At 39.3% G+C, this 26,321-nt stretch overlaps 2 protein-coding genes across 2 annotated transcripts in view; one reads left to right on the top strand and one right to left on the bottom strand.

The window, feature by feature from the left end:
- The window catches only part of LOC105185458 (uncharacterized), a 93,617-nt gene that overhangs the window by 48,998 nt on the left and 18,298 nt on the right, over window positions 1–26,321 (bottom strand). The window lies entirely within an intron of this gene.
- Window positions 4,512–6,088, top strand: LOC105185396 (uncharacterized). Its single transcript, XM_011144899.2, has 2 exons — window positions 4,512–4,661; window positions 5,332–6,088. The coding sequence occupies exons 1-2, from the start codon at window positions 4,536–4,538 to the stop codon at window positions 5,653–5,655; spliced, it is 450 nt and encodes a 149-aa protein (XP_011143201.1). The 5' UTR covers window positions 4,512–4,535; the 3' UTR covers window positions 5,656–6,088.

Here is a 26,321-nt window from a genome sequence, read left to right as displayed (position 1 = left end):
TTTGATTTAATCAACGACGGCGCTCCTATGCGGCATATAAATTTTTGAGTTATCTTTTAAAAAAGAATGCCGATAAATGATTGTAAGCGTCACCTTGCCTCTTATATATTGGGGTGCTTTTTCAATGTGAGTTCTCTTGCCTCTCACAGATTGGAGTGCTTTTTCAATGTGAGTCCCCTTGCCTCTCACAGATTGGGATGCTTTTTTAATGTGAGTCCTCTTGCCTCTCACAGATTGGGGTACTTTTTTAATGTGAGTCCTCTTGCCACTATGCAGGGTTGTTTTGTGAATCGTGATAGATACATTGCATATTTCAGGATTGAGTATTTCTATCTTTCAATTTGAGTATTTCTTCGGTAATTAAATTCCTTCAAAGACTTGGTCAGCGAACGTATTTTCAGGTGTTTTATAAAGTATCTCCCCTCCATAAATGAAATAGCGGTGAATAGTTGACTGTTCAGTCTCTGAACAATGAATCGTAGATGATCCATTTGACAGAAAATATCCTCAATATTACGTGAACTTCAGCCACGCATTCTTCCTTATGCAATACACCCTGACTGGAAATCATCATTTTCACTGCCTTGTATCTTTGGAACCGTGCCTATGCTCATCTTAAAATTTTACTGGGATTAATATTTCATTTAATAGTACTATTTGCCATGAAAACAAGTTTGAAATTCGAGATCCAAAAAGTGGCCGAAATTTGCCATCACTTTCTGTCAATCAAAATATTCGCCATTGTTTTCTACAACTTTAAGCTATCTTTCAGGCAGCTGATGAATTCCGTCTCGGAAAATGTAGTGTCTTTGGACACAATAAAGTCGTTGAGTCATTTTCGGATCTCATCCACTGATTTCAAGTGTATATCGGACAAGACATATTGCACCGACCGGAACAAGTGGTAATCGGTAGGAGCGACGCCTAGCCAAGACTCATTATGTCTTTTGTCGTAGAAGCAATATGTGGTCTAGCGTTATTATGCAACAATTTCATAGAACGTCCTCCTTTGCCACTATACGTACGTTTTCGTTGTAATTCTTGACTCAAATGGATTAATTGGTGTTGGTGGTGGTCTGCAGTAATTGTTTCATTCGGTTTCAATAGCTTATGATAAATCACGTCCTTCATATCCCACCAAATGCAGAGCAGAATCTTCATTCCGAAGTATTTTGGCTTTGCGACCGCGATATTGATGGTTCGCCGGGATTTACCCATGACTTTCTGTGTTTCGGATTGTCATAGAGTATTCACTTTTCATCGCCCGTAACAATTTTCCACAAGAAAGAATTTCTACGTTGCTCATTGAGAAAAGAAAGACATACTGCTACTCGTTGATTTTTGTTGATTTCAGTGAGTTCATGCGGAACCCATTGTGTGAAATAGTTTGTTGCGTTACTTCTAACTGCTCTGCAAGCTCTTTTTGCGTTTGTGCTGAATTCTCAGCGAGCAATTGCCCCAAATCATCGCCAAGATAATACTCTCCCTGGAGAGAATAGAATTAGCCATTCTAACTAGCCTTTATACGGGTCATTGCAGATTAAGGTACCACTTACATGGAATAGGGAAAGAGACTAACAATACTTGCCGTCTTTAAAACTTAATGGAGGAGACGGCGGAGCACGTCCTATGTGACTATGCTGCTGCCTGTCGTAGAAAGTTCATGTACCTTGACCATGCGGCTACCTCAGTTGAGCAGATTAGGAAACTATACCCAAAGCGGGTAATAAGTTCCTTCAAAAGTATAAACTTACACTAAAAACTGTTAGGGCTGTCATAATAGACCCTGTAGGCCGCAGTGACGCCTGGGACTTTATGGCTCCTGCCCTCTATACATACATACATACATGTCCTAAATCATTGTTGCCACACTTGTTCTGAGGTCCTCCAGACCTCTGTTTTTTATCACTCCGACTGAAATCGCTGCTTTTAAATCGTAAAATCAACATTCACACACATCACACGATACAACACCTTCATCGAAAAAAGAACAAATCGATATTCGCATATTCTTGCAGCATTTTTTCCTTGTTGGAATTCGTAAAGAATGCAATGTCGGATATGCACCTTATCTGTTATCATTTTTTACTGTACTGAATAATATTTTAGGTTATGTTGATCCTTTCGCCATACTAAATGTAATTTTTAATAGTTATACATCAACACTATATAACTATAACACTATAACGGTCATTCAAGCGGTCATTTCGATATACCTTATGCAATGAATGGTAAAATAATGGGATTAACCCTTTGAGGCACGTATTTTTCAGAAAATCTGAATCACATGAAAATTTATATACGGGGGTTTCTGGGGTCGATGATGACAAATCCGTTATCAGATTTTCTAAATTCAAGATGGCGGATGTAAAAATGCAAAATGAAAAATCGCGATAATTTCGGTGACATCGGTGATTCGTAATCAGCGACCTTGAAAGCTAACTAAAGTACAATTTCAGCTAATCATATAAAAATTTTATGATCCGCCATCTTGGAAAATGAATTTTAGAATGTGAACCTCAGATTCGTAATCAGCGACCACAAAAACTAACTAGAGTATAATTTTAGCTAATTTAATAAAAATTCTATGATCCGCCATCTTGAATCCGCCATCTCGGAAAATTAATTTTGGAATTTGGACCTCAGATTCGTAATCAGCGACCCAAAAACCCCCAAATCTTGATCTTGAGCAAGAAATTCATTCGTAGTTTGTGGAAAATGATTTTTTTCTGTAAAGATGTGTATTTTTCACACTTTGTTTATTTATAATAAATGGACAACTTATGCAAAACACTTTTCAACCTTTCATGTATGTTCCCATATCATATAAGAAGTTAAAAAACGCAAAGAACCCGACAAGAATCCCTCAAATATGAAATACTTCATAAAAATGTGAGAATAAATAGGTGGTAAATACAGGTTGCGTGAAAAGTTCGCGGAGCGGCATCTATAAATAAACGGTAGAATTATAAATTGTAGTCGGTTATATAGAATCACTCTTCACATGAACCTAGGTTAGGTTTCATTTCCATCTGTCAATTCTTTCTGTGTTTACAAGCCAATTGAAGTTGACGTGTCAGTATATTTGTTTGTAATGGAAAATTTGAAACAGCGTGCAGTGATTGAGTTCTTTGTTAAAAAAGGTTTAAAGGCAATGGTAATTCATTCCGAGATGGTAAATGTGTTAGGGGAATCTGCTTCTTCAAAAACAATGGTTTGTAAATGGGCACTTGAGTTTCAACGTGGTCGTACAAGCATTGAAGATGATCCACGCAATGGACGTCCAGAAAGCGCATCAACACCAGAAATCATTGAGCAAATATATGTTATTGTTTTTGAAGATCCAAGTGTGACTACGCGTGAAATTGTTCATACCATAGGCATTTCAGATGAACGGGTACGGCATATTTTGCATAAAGAATTACAAATGAAAAAGGTGTTTGAAAAAGTGGTGCCGCATACGTTAACAATTCAACAAAAACTCGCTCGGAAGCAAATTTCTCAGCGTCATTTGGATCGTTTTAAGAAGAATAAAACCGATTTTGTGCGTCATTTTATAACTATGGATGAGACTTTGATCTATCACCATAATCCTAAATTGAAACAGGAACATTTACAGTGGACTGAAGCTGGATGTTCAGCTGCAAAGCAAACAAAGCATGAAAGATCGGCAGAAAAGCTTTTGGCATCAGTTTTTTGGGATGCTAAAGGGATTTTGTTAATTGACTATCTCGAAAAAGGTAAAACAATTAACTCTGAATATTATTGTAACCTTTTGGATCAATTGGACACAAAAATTCGTGAGAAAAGACCTGGTTTGCAGCACAAACAAATTATTTTTCACCAAGACAACGCACCTGCTCACACAAGTGTTTTGTCAATGTCTAAATTCAATGAATTGAAGTACAAATTGCTTGATCATCCACTGTATTCGCCAGATTTGGCACCCAGCGACTTCTATCTGTTCCGAAACCTGAAACAATTCCTCCGTGGCATTTTTTGTCAAATGAAGAAGCTATAGCAGCCGTAAAGGCATATTTCGCAGACCTTCCAGAAATACATTTCCGCGATGGAATAAAATTATTGGAGAGCCATTGGGCCAAGTGTATTGAAGTTAATGGAGACTATATTGAAGAATGAAATCATTTTTAGAATTTGGTATTCTTTATTTCAGTTTCGCTCCGCGAATTTTTCACGCAACCTGTATACGAGTTACCACTATACCTCAAAGTGTTAAAGAAATGACGCGTTTCGTACGTAAATACAATAATTAATGCGCCACATTTTCATTGTCGTCAAGGATACGATAAAGGTGTATATTCATACAAAGAAGTAGCACGTCAGAGACAGAGACAAATGATCTAACGTAAGATATTGTCGCAGCGTCAGGCGACAGAAACATTTGAGCTAACATGATATGATACCTCATAGAAACAAGCCCATGGCATTGATAACGACAGTATATAAATAGTGACAGCGGTCGAGCAGTGAGATATTCGTTGACAAGTGAATCCACGACAAACTAAGAATCCAAGATGCGCTTTTTACTCATAGCAGTTTTGTGCCTTTCCATAGCCGTTTGCACACTAGCAAACGATTTTGAACTCGGTAAACGCCAGCCGGGCGACTACCGCGTCATCAACAGGAGGAACATCGTTAAAGTAAATGGTCGTTTTTATATCATGATTGACAAGGAAGGTTAAGGAACGCGGAAATCCAAAAAATTCTGAAATTTTGTATGGAAGTAAAGTAGTTCACCCGTAATGTAAAGCTATTTTTTGTCTGTGCAGAATTCCAGTCTGAGAAGGTGAAGCCATCGTTCGAAAAAAAACCATTTTCATTTTTAGCGTATATTTTTTAAAGTACGAGGCATATGTAAAAATAGTTTATATGAAAGTTGTAGTATATTTCATATTCTTTGCACCTGTGTATTCAGATTTTGCATATGAATGCTAAATAACAGCTTAAAAATGCTAAGAACAGATGATAAAGAATGCTCCCGAATTGCTCTGTAATCTTTACTTCGCAGAAGCAAACTGCCCATTCGATTTTGAACAAATACAAGGGGAAGAAATATGTTTTTCATGTTAATTTATGCTTGGCGTGAAATCGAGATTCGCCTTTAACGCTCGTATATCGTGATTACAGTGAGCGTTTAGTAACTTTTATGAGAAAGAATAGTCGTATTAATTAATATTTATTTATTTATTATTTATCTATTTATTTATTTGCACTACCTCTTTATTTATTTGGTATCGTTCCTTTAGTACAATACGTTAATGATCAACATAAGAATGGATATATAAGAATAATGTTGCATATTTATTGCAGCCTGGAGTCCCTTTTCTGGTTATCAAAGCCAGAATCGGCATGAGGTGTCCGGACAATGAAACCTTCACCTACATTAAGATTAGCAGTATAAATGGCAAAGAAGTTGGTTTTCAACTGCTCGAAGGCGATGTGGGCACACAAATCATAAAAGTGATGGTATCAGGAAAAGAAAAAGGCGTAGGATTATTGTTAAATGCAGAAGGTTACTGCATATCAAACACAATTACCTCAGAAGCACTGACAGCAACGGAAAGCAACGCGAAAGTAGACAACGACATAGCGAGCTACGACATAGCAAAGAACAACGTCAACTACACCCGATGAAAATGAGCAGTAGAGAAAGAATAAGCGACACATTCAATGGCAACGAAAGCACTGCCGATAACGACAACGAAATCTGGCTTGACAATGATAATGACGGAATAGAGAGAGAAGAAAAATCTTCTTTAGAAAAATTATTAATTTGAACTTTAGACACACGTTTTAATTTAAGTTCTGAGTGTGTAATGATTGCTATGTATACGTGACTAGATATATGGAAAAAAAATTAGACGCATCATACGAAACGACTCGATTGTATAATTATGATGCTGGGAGTGCGAGTAGAAAAATTGCTAAGAAAAACTGCTCACTATCGCGATAAATTGGCCAGTTTTTATTAATTAGGATTTAGTAGACAGCAATTGCTCGGAGATTTTGTATTAAGATCCACATTAATTACGAGGGTAGTCCCAGAAGTACCTGACCTAACAAAGAAAACACAACAAATTTGGGAATAAATATCTTTATTTCTCTACATAGTCTCCTTTTAACTCAATACACTTTTCCCAGCGATGTTCGATAGCTTCGATACCCTGTTTATAGTGGGAATCGTCGAGCTCCTCAAAATAGCCATCAAACCACCTTGGTCCATTGTTTTGACTGTTCTTTCGCCTCAGGTGTGAAGTGATGGACCCACGTTTCGTCCATGGTTATGAATCGATGCAAAAACTCGGCTTTATTGCTGCGAAACTTCGCCAAACACTCGATTGAAACATCCTCACGACGCTGTTTTTGTTCCAATCGCGGCACTCATCTTGCACACAGCTTTCTCATGTCCAAATTTTCAGTCAATATGCGATGTACAGCACTTTTTGAAATGCCTACCATGTCTGCTAACTCGCGCGCTTTCAGTCGACGGTCATCCTATACCATTTTGTGGATTTTCTTCACCATTTCTGGCGTGGTCACCTCATTTGGTCGACCACTGCGATGTTCGTCTTGGCAGCACGTACGGCCTCGTTTAAACTCTACCACCCAATATTTTACTGTTGTAAACGAAGGAGCAGACTCCCCGAGAGTAGAATCTAGCTCCGCTTTGATATTGGTTGGACTGAGGCCTTTCAAATGAAAGTATTGTATCACATAACGATGACCAATTTTTTCCATGTTTACAAATTCACTGAGAGCGTTCACTATTGATGGCTGCCAAACAACGTAGCGTCGTCAAACTTCAAACTTAAGCTTTATAAGGTTGGTACTTTCTACTTAAAGTTATTCTTTTCAAACAGCAACCGCTATCTATACGTCAGGTCAGGTACTTCTGGGACTACTCTCATATATAAACGGTTATTTCGATGTGCCTTATGTAATGATGATAAAATAATGGAACTAAAAAAAATGATGCGTCTTATGCATAAATACAATAAATTAATGTGGCCTGTTGTCATTGTCGTCAAAGATGAAATAATGTACGTTTGCGTTGGTGTATAAAGAAGAAACGCGTCAGAGATGAAGACAAATAATCTTAAGCGTCGTCTACAATGGCAGCAGGAGTAGTGGATCAAGGCTGTAAGACGTCGGAGTAAATTGTTTTTTTCAGGAGCATAGGGCGTAAAGTAAGACCGTACCTGAAATGATTGAATTCCATTTTCTATAGTTTGTTCCCTTATTCTCTCAGCCAATGAGAGTTCTGCAGCTACACGTAAACGTGCGCCGACAAGAGCTGCGCGTCGACATGCGATTTATTTATTGCAAAATGTTGCTTTGAACAAATTATTATTTACACCTTGCTGCGTTCTTTGTTGATTAATATTTCTTATTCACCCTCTTCTTCGGATTTGTTTTTGCACATATACAGGGTGTATAAAAAATAACCGGGACGACGAAATATCTCGAAAACTAGGTATTTTAGAGAAAAATATTTCAGACAAAAGTTGTACGGTTTCAAGGAGGACATGAAACGACTATATCATTTTGTTTACAGATGGCGTCACTTTCGAGATATTCACTGATCATTATTTTTCTTAAATAAATTTTTCTTAAATGGAAATCCCAATTTTTTATTACACCCTCTTTTTCTACCAATTAATTTGAACAAATTTTGTCTGAAATATTTTTTTATTTAATATTTTTTGAGATGTTTAAGAAAAACTTGATAACTTTTTCAATATTTAACTCACGATATCTCGCTAACTATTTGTCGGAAGAAAAAATGGTACTAGACTTTTCTGCTCTATTTAATCTCAAGAATATGTTGTTATAATAACGCCCTGACTTTTGTTAACTTATAGACTTTTGGAAATTTCAAAATCATCAAATTAGTCAGGGCGTTATTGTAACAATTATATTCTTGAGACCAAGTAGAATAAAAAAATCTAGTACCACTTTTCTTCCAACAGATAGTTAGCGAGATATCATGAGTTAAATATTGAAAAAGTTATCAAGTTTCCTTAAATATCTCAAAAAACATTAGGTAAATAAAAAAATTTTTCAGACAAAAGTTATTCAAATTAATTGGTAGAAAAAGACGGTGTAATAAAAAATTGAGGTTTCCATGATTTCCATTTAAGAAAAGTAATGATCAGTAAATATCTCGAAAATGGCACCGTCTGTGAACAAAGCGATATAGTCGTTTCATGTCCTCCTTGAAACCGCACAACTTTTGTCTGAGACATTTTTCCCTAAAATGTTTAGTTTTCGAGATATTTCGCCGTCCCAGTACCTTTTATACATCGTGTATATAATTAAAGAAAATTGGCGGATGATCACGAGCAGAGGACCTCTGATTGCGATTTCTATGCTTGTAGGTTGCATCAAACCGCACAAAAATGTCCATTTTGCCAACAACCGTAACAAATTTATCGTCATTAACTAAAAGACACCAGGGCGGTTATCGCACGTGGTCATTCGCCGGAATCTTGTTTAACCAATAAATAACTCGAAATATTACGCTGTTGTTCGTAAAATGGCACAAGAATTTTTCCTGAGGTTTAGGGGGAGGAGTGATATCATCGCCCCCTTCCCTAAAAAACACAGAATCGCTGTCTTCAGATCAATCGCATGTCGAGCGACGCGCTTTATATCGTACCTACACAAATCTCGCCATGCGTCGCTTACCGGTTCCGAGCGACGAAGCGGACCTCTGTGAAGTTGGCCCCACCTTTTCAAAATTTGAAAAAAATGAGCAGAGTTCTGATTGCCCCCCAAAGAGTTCTAGAGTCCTCTATCAATAAAAAAAAGAGTTCCATTGATTAAAGTGGTGAAAACACGAAATAAAGTTATGGGGGAGCCAACTTCACAATTGTGTAATTAAAAGGCCATAACTTTTTTACCTTAAAGCGCTTTGATGCTTAAAGAAAATCGATAGAACTCCTCGGGGGGGCTACCAAAGTATCGCAGATGACGAATTTTCTAAGAGAAAAATTTTTTTCGAAATCGGTCAATTTCTTGAGAGTTCTGGTAGCCCCCCGAAGAGTTCTATCGATTTTCTTTAAGCATCAAAGCGCTAAAGTTTAAGTTAAAAAAGTTACGGCCTTTTAAAATGTATGCAATTGTGAAGTTAGCCCCCCCATAACTTTATTTCGTGTTTTGACCACTTTAATCAACGGAACTCTTTTTTTTATTGATAGAGAACTCTTTGGGGGGCAATCAGAACTCTGCTCATTTTTTTCAAATTTTGAAAAGGTGGGGCCAACTTCACAGAGGTACGAAGCGGCTAAGTGCCTTTCGGTGCGTCGCGCGATCATCTCTCGCCTGCGTCTCTCCCGAGCCTGCGTGTCCCCAAGCGATACAAAGGTTTGCAGTCGCGAGTTGGTGCACCGACTTCTAACAGGTGCCGAACGATAATTACCGTAGTGTCGGACGTGGGAGATGAGCATTGCAGATATACGACCCAGATGTTTTGATACACTGTGGACCGTTGCACCCTCTTCTCTCCCCCCCCTCTCTCTCTCTCTCTCTCTCTCTCTCTCTCTCTCTCTCTCTTCCTCCCTCCTTTCGTGAACGACGCCGCGCTCTTGGAACAATAGCTCGAGACGGAGAAACGGATATACGCGAAGCCGCGAGGGGGCCGCGGGACAGAGCGGTCAGGAGGGGCGAGAAAAAAGGCAGATGAGAAAAAGGGACGGAAAAAGAAACGGACAGTGGACGACGAAGGCCCGTGCGTGGTTAGAAAGGCGAGATGATGGTGCAGGTGAAGGCAAGGAGAAAAAAGGACGGCTGTGTGTGTGGAAAGGGACGGTCGAGAAGGCAGAACGGAGAAGAGAGAGGGAGAGAGAGAAAGAGAGTGAGCGAGAATGATGGAGGCGAAGAGGAACGATCGGGAGCGACGGGGAAGGGAGGGAGGGAAAGGAAGCGCCGCTCCGGCTCGGCCGACCTAATGAGCTCTCCGAGCCCGGGACGAAAATAATTATAGAAATTTCCTGCCGATGAACGAAGCACCTTAAGAAAGATTGCCTCCCATTAATAAGCCACAGACGTATTTGCCTCCAGAATTATAATCAGGCTAAGGGGGCCTCGTAAGAGGAGCGCTCGTGTTTCCGTGAAATTCGTGCGCCGCCTCGGCATTCCCGACGTTGCCGGAGCGGCGGGAGGAGAGGGGGCAGGGAATAGTATCGTACGGTAGATTAATGCGCGTTTCATTCGCTCACTCTCTCTCTCCCCCTCCTCTCTCTCTCTCTCTCTCTCTCTCTCTCTCTCTCTCGGCTTGGATGCCGCGGATTTCTGCAGATCGCGCCGCCCTCGCGTGATCTTATTGATTTCCCCGTGCCCTTTTTCATCTCTCCGCGCCGGAAGATGCACGTGAGAGCTCGCCTTGGCTTTGTGGCGGATGTGCGAGCGACGCGCGAATCTATCTCAGAGGATATCTCTGTCTCGTCGCACCGTTCTCATGGTTCTCGGTACATGTCGCTCTCGACAGTCGCGTTAATTGATACGACGGGGCTTGAGCGATACGCTCGTCTACGTGCGACCACGCTCCGAGCTGTAATTCCCGCCCGCCTTCCCCCCTCCCCCTGCCTATGGCGTTTTAAAAAACCATAATCTCGCTAGGGTCGAGTGGAAGCCGACACGGTGCTGTAGAATTAAAAGTATATCAATCGTGGCGTTTCGTCCCAACGAGGTCGAGGCCGTCATTTCTCATAAAAGGATATTAGCGTTTAAAGTTTGTGAGAGGCGGACCCGCCGCTGAGATACATAAATATAAAATCACGGGACTTTGCCAAATTTGGAGTTGTTCCGATGGGTGACTTTTATTCCGGAGACTTTCTCGCTGAAGATTACAGGGATGAACGGAGACGTGAAATGTATATCGGCAATGTCTGTGATGAATGGCGGGCTCGCCCTTGTCATACGGAACGCCTCAAACGTGCTTCATTGATCCGACTAGAAAATGACAAGGTGTGTTGAGACCGAGAGAGAGGGGGAGAGAGCGGAGGAACGAACGATGACGGTACCGAGACCGCTAAATTTCGACACGTTGACAAGCCGAACGGCACAGATACTCCACGTGACTTTTAATCTTTCAATTGAGGCGAGCGTGTATTTCATTTTATTTTAAGCGTCCAGTCCACATCGTTGCAGACCACAATGTTTCGGTCGTTATAGTTTACCTCAGGTTTGGAAAGTAACTCGTTACTTGTAACGAAGTTACTTTTTGGTAACTATAACTTAACTTCGTCCCTTTTTTCCATTTGTAACTTAACTTAGTTACATTTGTTTGATAACAAATAACTAATTTAATAGTTATTTTAATAGTTACTCTATATATTTCAAACATTTTCCAATAAGTTATTTTATAAGTTATTTTAGCTGCATTTGGAAAACGCGCTATTGCGTCATCTATCTTTATCATTCATTAGATGTAAAACAAGGATAAAATGACGCAATAGCGCTGATAGTCTCCTCTCCGAACGCGACCTATATTTCTTTCAAAAAAATTGTACGCCTATTGGACATTTCCGTCGCGCGTCGCCAGTCTTTATTTGTTAACATAACCCGCATGCAGCGTGAAGTGCGCTGTGTGGTTTCAGTTACACAAAAAATTTAAGCAAAATGGATCAAACATCTCAATCTTCGGAGAATGATTGTAAAATGCCATGGCTAGCATATGCAAAAATATTCGAGTTACAGCAAAAACTTGAAAACGAGAACAACTGGGCATTTCTCTGTCCAGTTGTTATTAATAGTCTTAAAGAATAAATATGAATTGCTTATTTAAATTAATGAATCTAATTTGTGAAAATTATATACAATATGAGGAATATATATAATAATCAACAAACTACTTTTGTACAAAACTGAAAAAATTTATACAATTACAAAATTTAAAATAATAGCACAATTATTGTAAAAAAGTAACTGAAAAGTAACGACTCGTTACATTCTAAATAACTATAACTGTAACATGTTATTTTTGAAGTTCAGCAATTTTTGTAACTGTAACTAGATACTTTCACAAAGTAACTTTCTCAACTCTGGTTTATCTCGAAAATATAATAATAATAATATAATAATAATAATAATATAATAATAATAATAATATAATAATATAATAATAATAGACTGTATCACAAAAAAGGAAGAATATAAAAGATATATCTTTAATGTATATTATATGATGTATCTTTGACTGTAGTGATATACTTAGACGATTTTGAAATTAACTAGATGAAGAGCAAGGCAAAATGAAATATGTAAATTCCTTTTTGCACTTTGTCTTGATTACAGGGGGACCCCGACGCAATCTCGGTGCCGTCCGGTTCATGTTTGTATCAATACAAATACGTGTACGACGTAGAAAGAAATATTTTACACAGCGCACGCGCGATGTAGACTAAATCATTCGCGATTGCATGCGTCATCTTAGATAATTTTGCAAAGATAGTACCGTTCAGTGTTTGAAATGCAGATGAAGAGATGACCTTTATTTATATCGTCCAGATGAAGATACGTCGATGTATCGGAACTTTATCTTGATTATCATCTACATAACTGTATCTAGATAAGAACAAACACTGAATACACAACCTTGCAGCCGTAGACGCGCTCGTTGAAGAGTTAAAGACTGTCGGGCGAGGTTGGCAAGAGGGAGAGCGCGCATAATCATTAATATTAACGCATTGCGCTCGAATCGCCGTATCACGTCGCGTCGAATGTCGAATAAAAAGCGCGTGAGATATCGCGAATAAAATAAATTTCACTATACCCGGCACAATTTACGATAATCAATTATAGTTATACTGACGAATAGCCGGCGCGTACAACAGACGATTGTAATATCCATGGCAGGGTTATGTTGGAGCAGAGTTGATTTATTGACGAATCTATTATCGAAATTGATTTGCTGCTATTAATGGTCTGCGAATTGGTGCAATGTGGAAACTAACTGATGGCAACAATTCGCCATTATGGACGAGACACCGAAAACGAAAGTCCTCCGCAACGGCAGCGAGCCTCTCACTCGCACAGTGTTAGTTAGTTGCCAGTCAGGTACTTTCCACTTGTTAATTACACAGCGCGAAGCTACGAAGCGCGGAAGAGAGGGGCGGAGAGCCTTCTCTTTTATTTCTCGATTCACGAAAGTCGCGCACCGCTCGTGTGCTTCGCGATTTCGACATCTTCGTCGGCGGCGCACAGTGTGACGACTAATGTAAATCACGGGACATAGCGAATAAAAATGAAAGTTTGATTTTTAACACATTACCATTAAAGATATTTAGTAAGATACTTATAGTTTCTTTTCCCATGTCGCAATTTCCATAATAACTAACAGAATATATACGTATATAACGCAAAATCAACAGTTCAAACTGTTACATCTTAATATGATGCTAGCAAGATGCATCATCCGAGTTAATTTCAAGTTGCATATACAATCATGTTTAGTTTCAAAAATGTATTTCATCAGCTTTGTGTTATTGTATCAAATTATTTTCTTATATGTTTCTCCAAAAAATACCTATTTTTCAATTTCATATATTATTAATTTTCGGTGGAAATTTAAAGTATATTGAAATATATTATAAATTGTTGATTATAACAAAACTCCTGTAACATACCGTTTCATACTAAAAATTTTATAAAACAATATACCTAAGACTACATGTATCTGTTTACATCAGGTGCGCTTTTACAAAATATTTATTGTTAAAGATGCACAAATGTATATCATGAAAGAAGGAGAAATTTCAAGCATTCGACAAAACAAATATACAAAAATGAGAATCAAAAATAAAATATATCTATTAAAAAAAAAACAAGTTTTTCTTGTTTTATTTTTGTAATTTTGTTTATAACTTATTGTGTTGATTTTTTTCTGACTAAATCAGAAAATTATTCATATCGTTAGGACTTTAGAACTACACTATATATTATAAAATAAGTCATGGATGAAAATTATTTATGAAGAAACTTTCTTATTCACTATATAAAATATATAATATGTAATAACTATGGAGCCCGTGTGTTAAAGATCTAGGACACCCTATATATAAAGTAAAAAGTTTTATGTCAACTTAAAATTAGAGTCCATGGCTAACTCTGCTGGGATATCATCTAAATAACATATGGAATCCTCTAGTATGATAAAAATAACAAATTCGGCGGAAGAAAATTGCAAAAAGAATTTGTTCATAACAAAATTGTTTAAACAATTTATTTAAAAATGATTGTTTTGAAAATCTGATGCTGCCAAGCGATTTCGCTTTGAAAATTAAGTAAAAAACAATCATTTTTTTAAATAAGTTGTTTAAACAATTTTGTTATAAACAAATTATTTTTACAATTTTTTTTCCGCCGAATTTGTTATTTTTATCATATTAGAGGACTCCATATGTCATTTAAGTAATATTCCAGCTAAGTTAGCCATAGCCTTTAACGGGTTAAAAGAGAGATGATTAATATCGAAAGAATATTTTCAAGTTAGAGTTAACTCCAAAGAGAAGAATTGTATGATTTTCATGCATGCTTTTATTTTCGCTAAAATATTTATACTGAGTTCCACTTAACGCTTGCAACAATCGCGGCGTCATTCTTGTTTAATATCTAGTAAGAAACAACGATAGAATGACGCCTCGATCGTTGGAAGCGCTAAGTGGAACGCACTATTAGTATGAGACACTAATACTTCCAACGGGATAGAGCGCTTGTCTTTTGTTTCGTGCCTGGTATGCTTTTTCAATCATCGGCCACTGCTGCGACGCGCATTTTAAGAGGCACGATAGTCAATCGCACAATATATTACACATCTTCGCGCTCAGGCATTCACGTGACACACGAAAAGAACAGTCTTTTCATCGAAGCCTCAACAAAGCAAAAAAAAATATAAAAACAAAAAGAAAACAATAATAAAATTAAAAAAGACATAAAAAATATAAAATGTATAAAAATAAATAAAAATAAACTTAATAACATATTATAAATAATATAATAACAATATATTTTAACAGTATATATATTATATATATTATACATAGTATATATATTATATAAAGAAAAACGGCTCAATGTCCGAGAATCGCTATACTTCACCACACCGTGCAGCGGCGGCACGCCGCGCGAATTATCCGTCTCAAAGATTTTCTAATTAACCGGCCGCGCGCTCACCACGATTCTCGTGCTTGCCGACTCTCCCCCCCCCCCCGCGACACCTCGCGGCGGTGCCCCGAGGAAGCAATCAGCGTGCCCGGGATTTCGATATTTCACTGCGTCCTCACCCCCTCTCCTCACCCCTCTATCATTCACTCTCTCTCTCTCTCTCTCCTGCGCGCGCTGTCGGCTGATTACTTTCTTAAATACCAGACGCCTTCGGAGACTCTTTTTACTCTGGTGCGACGTTAACCACCGCTTAAACGTACTCTCTTTTCGTCTCTCTCTTTCTCCGTCCGCGCCCTGACTCACGATACTTATTCAGGGACTCGTTCGCCCAGACAAAGCTATCGATCGATCAAGACAAAGCGATCGATCAAGGAAGGGCGTAAATGACGCGGTGCTGCTCGCTAGCTCGTTCGCTCGCCCGTTCGCTGCCACGACGCGATAAACCGCGGCGCGCGCATCGATTGTCAGTGAGATCATTTTTCAGCGGCGACGAGACGGGGCGGGTTTCCGCGCGGCGCGACGCGACGCGCCGCGTCGGCACGAAAACGAGACGAGCTCCGCGAGCTTGCGTGCGCGCGCGCGCGAGAGAGAGAGAGAGAGAGAAAGAGAGAGAGAGAGAGAGAGAGGGGGGTAGAGACTTGCGGAGCGTAAGTATTTTGCATATGAAAGGCTGCCTTTGCTTTCTCGCCAATACATAAGCCGCTAAGTTTGTTGTCACGCGGCAAGCGACGTGAGTGGCAGCTCGCGTTGCCGCACGAGTGCATTTCGCGTTTCTCGCGTCGACGGCAAGCCTGTGTGGCAAGGGTGAGAAGAAAACGGGTCGGGCTCGGGCTCGGGCTCGGAGGGGCGAAAGGATGAGAGGAAGAGGAAGAAACCCCACCTCGGCGCACCGAGACGGAGATGCATTCCAACGGCGACGCCGGTGTACGTTTCGCGGATCGGTTTCTAAAGCGCGAGCTGCTCGTCGACGCGATGCGACGCGATGCGTGCGTGCGTGCGTGCGTGCATTCGTCTCGCGCGGCATCCGTCGAGACGTTACGCGAGGAGCGACGCGCCGCAATTTGATCGATCGTGAATCTTGATCGTCATGTCGCTCGCGTCGCGTTAGCCCGAGCCGACTCTCAGTCGACAAGACATTCCTTCCCGGCTCCCGAGGATCGATCGCGAACGACGTAAATCACGGTCAAATTAAGCTCCCTTCCTTCTCTATTCGCGGCCGACACGATCGGGGTATTAACGGTAATGGAGAGTTCGCTTGTGCACGCGGAAACGCGGACAAATCTGTTCCCGGGATGTCACTCGGCGTCGTTGTGTTATCGTTAATCCTTTCGTTGCTAAAGCAGCGCGAAACCGCGTTTCTGAAGAGTGGACTTGAGTTGGAGTTTCGCGCGAGAGCAGATGCACAATCGCGGACTTCATAAAGGTCGTCTGCTATATTTTGTGTGGGTTTCGGGACGCATTCGTCTTGTCCAACGGGAGAATTCGTTTTCCAGTGGGAGAGTTCTCTCGTTGAACAAGACGGATGCGTTCTAAAACTCACGCGAATGCGCCGCACGACTGTTCTGTCCGCACGATTGTACTCCCATCAATTAAAAGCAATGTAACCAAGTTTATTTCTTCGTATGTAATTTTCGAAGCGGAAGCTCTTCGCCCCAATAATTGACGATTGACAATCATTTGTGTGTGATATTTTTTAAATATTTACTTTTATGCGTGATTATCTACTCGCGATATTTAAAAAAATTTTAAGAAGTCTATACCTTTTTGTGAAGATTCACTCGATGATCGTTTTTCGACAGATCTGCTGATAGATCTTTGTTTTAATTGTGACACAAGAAGATTACGTAATAATTACAGTTTTACCTTCATCGCGGTCTTTCAATTGTTTCTGACAAGCGTCGCAGAGAAACGCGGAGAAAAGGAACAATCGTTTGCCGCATACTTTGAGCGCACTTTGTCACGTGCGCGCCACAACGATCAGGTTAATGGCATTAGTATATAGGGTGTTTCACACGTAAAGCTTAACAGTTTAATGTCCCGACAACTATGCGATCAATTTTAATCAGCCCAGTCCCGAGTTTCATAGATCTCAGGAGCCTTAAAATCTGTGTCAAGACTTACCGCCATTCATCCCCCTTGAAGCGTAAAGTGAGTGTAACTTCAAAATTTCAAATGGGTAAACTTAGACGCGTGGGTAGACTTACACGGGCAGCCATGATGACATATCGCTATCCGTCTAACTTTTGTCGCGTCACCTTTTGAGATAAAAATATATGTACAGGATGTTTAAAAAAAAGGTTCAGGAGAAAAAGAGGAAAGTATAAAATGCCTGCCAAATAGAGCGTTAGAAAGTTGGGAATTTTTGAAAAAGTTCGCAATTCTATAATACCAAGGTGTGAAACGCGTGTAGAAAGAGGAGGAGGATACGTAGAAAATTTTCTGTAAACTTTGTAAGAGCATAATTAAAGTAAATAATTATTCATAACTTCGACGATATTAATTTTTCGATACATGTTTATCAGGACTTTTTCCTCCATCTTGTGTGAATACTATCTGCCTTTAAAGCCCTGAATCCTTTTTCTAAACATCCTGTATATACAGGATGTCTGGGATCTTTTGAAAAAGAAGAATTGTAAAGATTAATTAGATCAAACTGAGAAGAAAAGTCATGTACCATTTTGCAAAAATCGCAATAGTTATTAAGTTATTAATGATTGGAAATGACCACCTCTAGAGGCCCTTTTAATTAATAACTTGAAAATTTGTGTACTTATTTGCAAAATGGTAAAGGACTTTTTTGTTCAGGATGAACTAATCTACAATTATATGACGGCTATTGTATCTAGCGGCAGATATGAGTACATTGAACTTTGAATCTTGAACCTGTCGTTCAAATTTTCAAGTTATCGATTAAAAAAGTTTCCAGATGCGGTCATTTTCAGTCATTAATAACTCAATAACTATCACGATTTTTGTTAGTATTTGGCAAAATGGTATTTGACTTTACTTCTCAGCTTGATCTAATTAATCTTCACAACTTCTCGTTTCCAAAAGATCCCGGTCACCCTGTATGCTTATTGCACGATTCGGAAAATTCGCCTGTTCAAAAGATAACGTGTCGAGCAAAATTCTCAGAATTCTAGTCTACTGTTAAACCCTCTGTGAGAGGCGCCCTCATGTATCGCATCACACGTGACCTACCGACGTACCTATTGTATCATAATCGACGTATCATAATTTAGAAACGCATGTTACACGCGCATTGTCAAGCGAGATTACCTCGACGGCGAGTGTGGATGCGCTCACAAACGACAAGAAGCAGAAGCGTCAATGAACGCGTCTGCGGCAAAAAGCCAGCGCCGCACGCGCGTCAGTTGATTCACGTGATCGGCGCATTCTACAGATGCGTCACACAGCCGTCGTCGCAATCAATAGCACAATGAATTTTCTTTTATCGCGCGAACATCCGCGGAACGAAGAAGGTCGGAGAGCCGGCCGGACGATGGATAAAGAGTGGGGGATGGTGGGGGAAGGGGGGGGAGAGCGAAGCCCCCACGAAGGGATGCCGATTTTTATTCAATCAGATCGATTTAAAGATCGATTCGGATCACGAGGAAAAAAATCGATCTTTAAAAAATCAGTTTGTAAAGAATCGATTTCAGAAAATCGATTTGAATCGGTATGCATGTAAAGTGAACTAATTCATTAAAGTATACTAATCTGTCAAATTTCTACACTCTAAAGTAGACCTCGTGTAATTCATATGAAGTTTAATACGAATTAAAGAAATTAAACAGATGGTACTCTTTTGGTTGTGTTGTGTGTGGCTACAACAAGATAGAAAAAGATCTTTAAATCTTTGTGCTAAGGATTTAATTAATTTGATTAAACATCAATCAAGGATTTTTAAACGTTATTAAATAAGAAATCATGTTTAATATTACATACATATACATATATATATATAATATATACTATTATATGGAGTGGCTGTGATTGGTTCGCGCGTCCCGTCCCGCGGAAAATTTTCGCCCATGGGACATCGGCCTAAAGGCAACATAATGTGCATCGTGCAGCCATTAAGTGAGTTCAAATATTACAACTAAAAATAATTTAAAAAAAACTATATTACTAGTAGAAACTGAAAAAATCGTATTGACGATTTTCAAAATTTACAGATCGATCCTTGAATCGATTCAGTTCCAGAAAATCGACTTGAAATCGATCTTTTAGGCTCCGATTAATCGATCTTCGATTAAATCAATTTAAAATCGGCATCCCTGCCCCCACGTGAATTAACCGCTCCGTGTCGGCGTGCCTCTCTCGAATTCTGCCAGAACGAAGCCGAATGTCGCGTCATTTCGTCGCAAGGCGCGCGCGAGCGAGCGCTTACTTTTATCACGTATCTCGGTGTTCTAATCTGAAATTTCTCAGGGACGAAAGCGAGAACGTCTCCCGCGACGCGACGCGACGAGGCGTGACGAGGCGACGGCGGCGGCGGCGGCGGCGGCGCGGCGGTGGATTCGCCGCGAAATTACTTCGTTCCGGTTTATGAAGATTAAGATCGGCGCGCATTCGCGCACGCACGTACGCCGTTGGCTAAAAAGCGAGGTACGCGCGCACTCGCGTCGCGCGTTCCCCGGGGACGTGGGGCCGGAGACTAGCGGGTGGGCTCTAAGGAGCAAAGGACGCGGCGCAGCGGCGCCGTAAAACATGATTTAATAACGATGCATAACGCACTTTATACGCTCGGTACCGGGAATCGCGATCGTCGACAGACCGCTCTCGCCGGGCCGTTTGTATCGATGCCACGGCGCCGAATGATTTCTCGTAATAAAGCGGCGGCGGCGGCGGCGGCGGTGGCAGCGAAGAAGAGGAAGAAGAGCGTTAAGATGCGAGTCTCGTGCGCGTTACTGCGTTCTATCTCGCGCGATGCGAGGAAGTTCCCCTCTTCGTTACAACTAGAACTCTGTATCCTACCGGGAACAAGCCGCCATGTTATGTTCGCCGCTACGAGGGAAGGAGAGATATATAAGACGCAAGGATAAAATACAAAGGGAGCCCAATTTGTAACGAACGATATGTTGGGGCTCGAGCTGATCGCGCGAGTAGCGAGGGTTGCGAAGTTACGTGTTACTCGTAACGCCGTTACCGTTAACAAGTTACTATTTCTCAGCAACAATTTGGTAATGGCCTCTTCTCTCTCTCTCTCTCTCTTTCTCTCTCTCTCTCTCTTTCATTAGCAACGGTAACAAATATGACCGTTGCTTTCATTATCATCTTGCACGCATAATATGTGTGCTGAAAGGAGGTAGAGCAAATTAAAAATATTCGTTGCTCTTTGAGTAATGCTAATACTGACGAGCAATAGTAATATGTTACTCTTCGAAAGCAACTCTCTCTCTCTCTCTCTCAGCTCTGAGAAACAAACCTGCAATTTTTATTCAGGGTTGGGAAGTAACTTGTTACTTGTAACGAAATGACAGTTACAGTTATTTTTTTTTTGTAACTACAACTTAACTTCGTTCCGTTTTTTCCATCTATAACTGTAACTTAACTTAATTACATTTGTTTGATAACTAGTAACTCATTTAACAGTTACTTTAATAGTGACTTTATATATTTCAAACTTAAGAGTCTGGCAGATCAGCACGATAACGCACGATGTGCAATGCTTGATATCCAGTAAGCATACATGCTTATTCTGGCTGCATTTGAAAAACGCGCTATTGCGTCATCGATCTTTATCGTTTATTAGATGTAAAACAAGAATAAAATGACGCAATAGCGCTGATAGTCAGTCTCCTCTCCAAACACGCAATCTGTATTTCTTTTAAAAAAGTTATATGCCTATTGGACATTACCATCGCGTGTCGCCAGTCCTTATTTGTTAACACAACCTGCATTCAGCGTGAAGTACACTGCGTGGTTTCAATTATATAAAAAAATTCAAGCAATGGATAAAACATCTCAATCTTCGGAGAAGGATTATAAAATGCCATGGCCAGCATATGCAGAAATATTCGAGTTACAGTAAAAATTTGGAAACGAGAACAACTGGGCATTTCTCTGCAAAATTTGCGCTGGTCAAAATATTATTCATACAAGTAAAACTTCAACTGCAAATTTAAGAAAACACATGAGTGTAGGTCTTTGTTATTTGCCTCTGTCTCTTATACGGTTCTTCTTTGCACACGAATACATACCTTTGCACATCTTTATCTTATCCTTGACGACAATGACAATGGAGCGCATTAATTATTGTATTTACGTACGAGACGCGTCATTTTTCTTAGTCCTATTATTTTATCATGCATTACATAAGGCATATTGAAATGACTATTTAATATAATTAATGTAGATTTTAGTACGAAGTCTCCAAGCAATTATTGTCTACTAAATCCTAGCCAGTAAAAACTGGCCAGTTGTTCACGGGAGCGACCAGTTCTTCTTGGCAATTTTTCTTCTTGCATACCCACCATGATAATTGCACAATAGAGTAACACGTCATTTCGTATGATACGATATTTATTTTTTCTTTTTTCCATATATTTAGTCATGTATACAAAGCAATTGTTACACACTCAGAACTTAAATTAAAACGTGTGTACGGTATTCTTAAGTCCAAATTAATAATTTCTTTAAAGAAGCGCTTCTCTGTGTGTTCCGTCATTGTCATTGTCAAACCAAACTTCGTCGTCTTTATCGGTAGTCTTTATCAATAGTTATTGAATGCGTCGCTTATTCTCTCTTTGCTATTCATTTTCAGTGAATATAGTTGACCTCATACTTTGCCCTGAATAAAAATGGCAGCTGTATTGGTGGTATTCTTCCCGGCGGTGTTGTTGTTCCCAGTGTTGTTATTTCCAGTGTTGTTGTTCCTGGTGTTGTTGCTCCCGTTGTTGTTGTTGCCAGTGTTGTTGTTCCCAGTGTTGTTGTTCCCAGTGTTGTTGTTCCTGGTGTTATTGTTCCCGCTGTAGTTGTTTCCGGTATTGTTGTTCCCGCTGTTGTTGTTCCCGGTAGTGTTATTTTCGGTGCCATTGTTCTTGGTGCTATTGTTTCTGGTATTGTTGATGGTGATGTTGTTGTTGTTGTTGGTACCGCTGTTGTTGGTATCGATGGTGTCGGTATCGATGATGGTGTTGATGTTGTTATTGTTGTTGTCGATACCGCTATTGTTGATGTCGGGCTCGATGTTGTTGTTGTTGTTGTCGTTGGTGTCTCTGAGATAATTGTGTTTGGATCTATGCAGTAACCTTTTACTTTTAACAACAATACTTCCCATATTGCTTTTGCCTCTACTATTAAGGATGTCGCGCCGACATCACCTGCGAGTAGCCGAAAGCCAACTTCTTTGGCAATTATACTACTAATTTTAACGTAGGTGATGGTTTTGCTGAGCGGGCACATTGATTGTGACATCCATTCTTGGCAAATGAAGGACCAGAAATTGCACTATAAATTCTGCAATAATGCAATATTATTCATATATACCCATTTTTATGTTGATCATTAACGTATTGTATTGAAGGAACGATTCCAAATAAATAAATAGAGGAGCGCAAATAAATAAGTAAATAAAAAAATAAATATTAATACGACTGCTCTTTCTCGTAAAAGTTACCAAATGCCCGCTATGAATCACGATATACGACCGTTAAAGGCGAATTTCAATTTCGCTACGCATGAATTAACACGAGAAATACATTTCTTCCTCTTGCATTTGTTCAAAACCGAATACGCAGTTTGCTTCTGCGAAGTATAGGTTACAAAGCAATTCGGGAAAATCGGTGACGTGAGAAATCTACGTTCCTCAGTCATGGTGTAGTAACAACTATTTACCCCAGGGATGATCCTATTGATGACGATGTGGTCGCCCATCTGGCGTTCGCCGAGTTCAAAGTCGTTCGCTACTATGCAGACGACTATGGAAAGGCACAAAACTGCGGCAAGCAAAGAGCGCATTTTGGATTCTTGATTTGTCGTAGATTCGCTTGTCAATTGAAATCTCACTATTCGACCGATGATTGCCGTCAGCATTTATATACTGTCGTTATCAATATCCTGGGCTTGTTTCTACGAGGTATTGTAAGTCACGTCAAAGATTTCTGTCGTCTGACACTGCGACGCGAACTTACGTAAAAAGACCTCGTCTACAATTAGTCAGGAAACGTTGTCATGTGCCGTTCGCATGCGCACAACCTTGATTTTTATGTATCAGCTGTCATATATGACAGCCAACAAATAAAATTCAAGGCAAAAGTCAAGTTTGTGCGCATGCATACAACACACGACAACGTCTATTGACTGGTTGTAGACGAGGTCTAATGAGGCCTTCTGCAATAAGCCATTAGTCATAAGATGTAAGCGAATTGACCAACCGACGCAGTCGATAATTTTTTGAAATAATCGATTGTTGGTCAATTTGCTTTCGTCTTATGACTAACAGCTTATTGCAGAAGGCTTGTAAGATTTATAAAATATCAATATATTTTTAGTAAAAAAATCTAATTTTTGATGTTAAGATTATTTTTAGTATTTTTAATATTTATTAAATTCATTCACTTTCTTATAATTATTATTATTGATAGTCTTAAAGAATAAATATAAATTGCCTATTTAAATGAATCTAATTTGTAAAAATTATATAGAATATGAGGAATATAATAATTAACAAACTACTTTTATATAAAATTTTTATATAACTTTTATATAACTTTTTATATAACTTTTATATAAAAAGGAATTTACACAATTACGAAATTTAAAATAACAGCACAATTATTGTAAAAAAGTAACTGAAAAGTAACGACTCGTTACTTTTTAAATAACTATAACTGTAACATGTTATTTTTGAAAGTCAATAACTTATAACTGTAACTAGTTACTTTTTCAGTGAAGAAAACTGTAACTGTAACTAGATATTTTTACAAAATAACTTTCCCAACCCTGCTTTTATTCAGTCTCTTGTAATTATCCTTGCCAGTCGGCAATATATTTTTTTCTTTGTATTGTTATGATCGATTAAAAATTAGTTTAGATTAAACTAGTTTGTTGTTAAAATCAGTTGTTAACATTATCACGAAATTGATTTGTAAATTACGTCGTTTTTTCAAAAATCCACTTTTATATTGGCTAGCATCAGCGATTTCAAAACGAGCATAAAAATCATGTCGACTAATCTATATTTATAACTAAGAATCAACTAAATGTAATACGAGATGTTGCAATATGAGTTGTTTCAGCAGTAAGCAGAATATTGGATGAGCGCAAAGGTCTTGGCGCATTTCATGATGGAAGAATGAGCTGAGTAATTTTATCAAAACTTATTTGTTCTCATTTCGGCAAGCGATATCGTCATTGTCTTCCATTGTTTTTGATATATTGCATATCTACATGCCCTCAAACGTTGCCATAAAACTCACATCTTTGAGAAATCCATCAAGACTTTTGCACTCGCTCAATGAAACACTTTTTGCACGAGAATCTTTCCGACATGGCCCGATTCGGCGCGCTTGATTCACACACGGTGTCTTAGCTGCGTAGCTAATGCGACATTCGCGGTAAATTTCTCGTAAAAATGGCGCTCCTTCGTTTAACCCGATGGCCGACGTGGTCTCATGAGCTTAAATCGCGTGCTAATGGGACTGTTGTCTCCGTCGCGGCGTTCAACAATTGATGGTAAAAAAGACTGAGTTTAATGAGATATAAGAATACAGGAAATAATGTCGACTGAAGAGGGGGGAGAGTGAACAATCTCGTTAAATCGTTCCATTGGCGAGTAACTTGCGCGATTCAACGGAAAACACCGTTCACAGGGGGATGGAGCGCGGATTTGGTGGAAAAATCGGGGCGTTGATTAGCAAGTGATATGAAGAATATAAACGGAAACCTGAGCACAAAATTGTTAGGGCCATGAAGCATAAGGTCCCAATAAAGCTGAAGGTAGTATATCCTAAAAAAGGATGCCCCATTATTATCACGTTAGGCCCCAAAGTGGATCTTTTAGGGATACCTTCGGTTTTACAAAATAAGGCTTTGATAAGGAAAACTGACGAGGGCCTTAGAAGGATCTTTTACGAGTGCCAGATTTTACAAAATAATGTTTTAACATGGAAAAGTGATACGGGCCATAGAAGGATCTTTTAAGGATGCTTTAGATATACAAAATCAAGATTTGTTATAGAAAATTAATAAGATCTGAAGCGTGTAATAAAATTGTCATAGTCTAGTAATGTTTTAGTAGGTACGTTCTATCTGGTTCTTTGAAAGATTTTTTAATTGTACCGCTATTAAAAACAAATTTTATTAGTTTTATTAGTTGCCATATTCATTAGTCTCTTTCAAGAATTTTTCTATTTCTATTGTCATCATTTTGAAATGCAGCAGATTTTAATGAAAATAGTAGCAGAGTTTTGATGTGTAAAGTATACTATATTTTGGTGTAAAGTATGCTATATTTTTAAAATAAAAAAATTTTTGTTGTATATTAACAAGATTTAAGAGATGAAGAAGTTACAGTTTAAATTTCTTGGAATTAAAAAAAATGAATATTTTTACTCAAGCAATAATAAACATATTTCCTCATAAGGCCCTCATAATATTGCTTTATAAGGACCCGTTAAACCATGTTTGTTACACATCTTGTAGGGTCCTTGTCTTTCTATTCTTACCAGCACCCGATTAATGTTAGGGAAAAATAATCAGGCCCTTACCAGAGCCCTATTAATTTTTCTACCCGAGAAAGCGTTGGCGGTGAAACGACGCGAACGGAAAGCGGCCGTCGTGCCGCGCGAGCCTCAGGCGTCGTTTCGCCTGACACACACCAGGTATCCGGAAATATCAATATATTTCATGAGTTTCCACGCATATATCATATCGCGTGCAATTAGCCCATTACGCGCTCCGTTGCGTTAATACGGTGCAACCGCGTGTCATCAATATTTTATTAATAACCGTCGGCACTAAAATTCGCCCGCGACACCGCGCGGTAATGCGCATTCCGTGTCCGGCGATTTTATGAATTCGCAATTCGCACTTCGGCCACCGGCGCGCCGCTATTGACCCGTAATAAAGTTGCACTTGGTAAAAGTGGCGAACCCGCGGGCGCTGCCAGGCCCGTGGAATCCTGGCAT

The sequence above is a fragment of the Harpegnathos saltator genome, unplaced genomic scaffold (assembly GCF_003227715.2).
Source record: "Harpegnathos saltator strain DR-91 unplaced genomic scaffold, Hsal_v8.6 scaffold91, whole genome shotgun sequence".
Lineage (NCBI taxonomy): Eukaryota > Metazoa > Arthropoda > Insecta > Hymenoptera > Formicidae > Harpegnathos > Harpegnathos saltator.
This window is presented reverse-complemented; position numbering and strand designations above follow the sequence as displayed.

Coding starts and splice junctions, on each gene's coding strand:
- LOC105185396 (XM_011144899.2), top strand. CDS start 4,536: ATGCGCTTTTTACTCATAGCAGTTTTGTGCCTTTCCATAGCCGTTTGC. Junction 4,662..5,331: donor ACAGGAGGAACATCGTTAAA/GTAAATGGTCGT, acceptor TATTTATTGCAG/CCTGGAGTCCCTTTTCTGGT.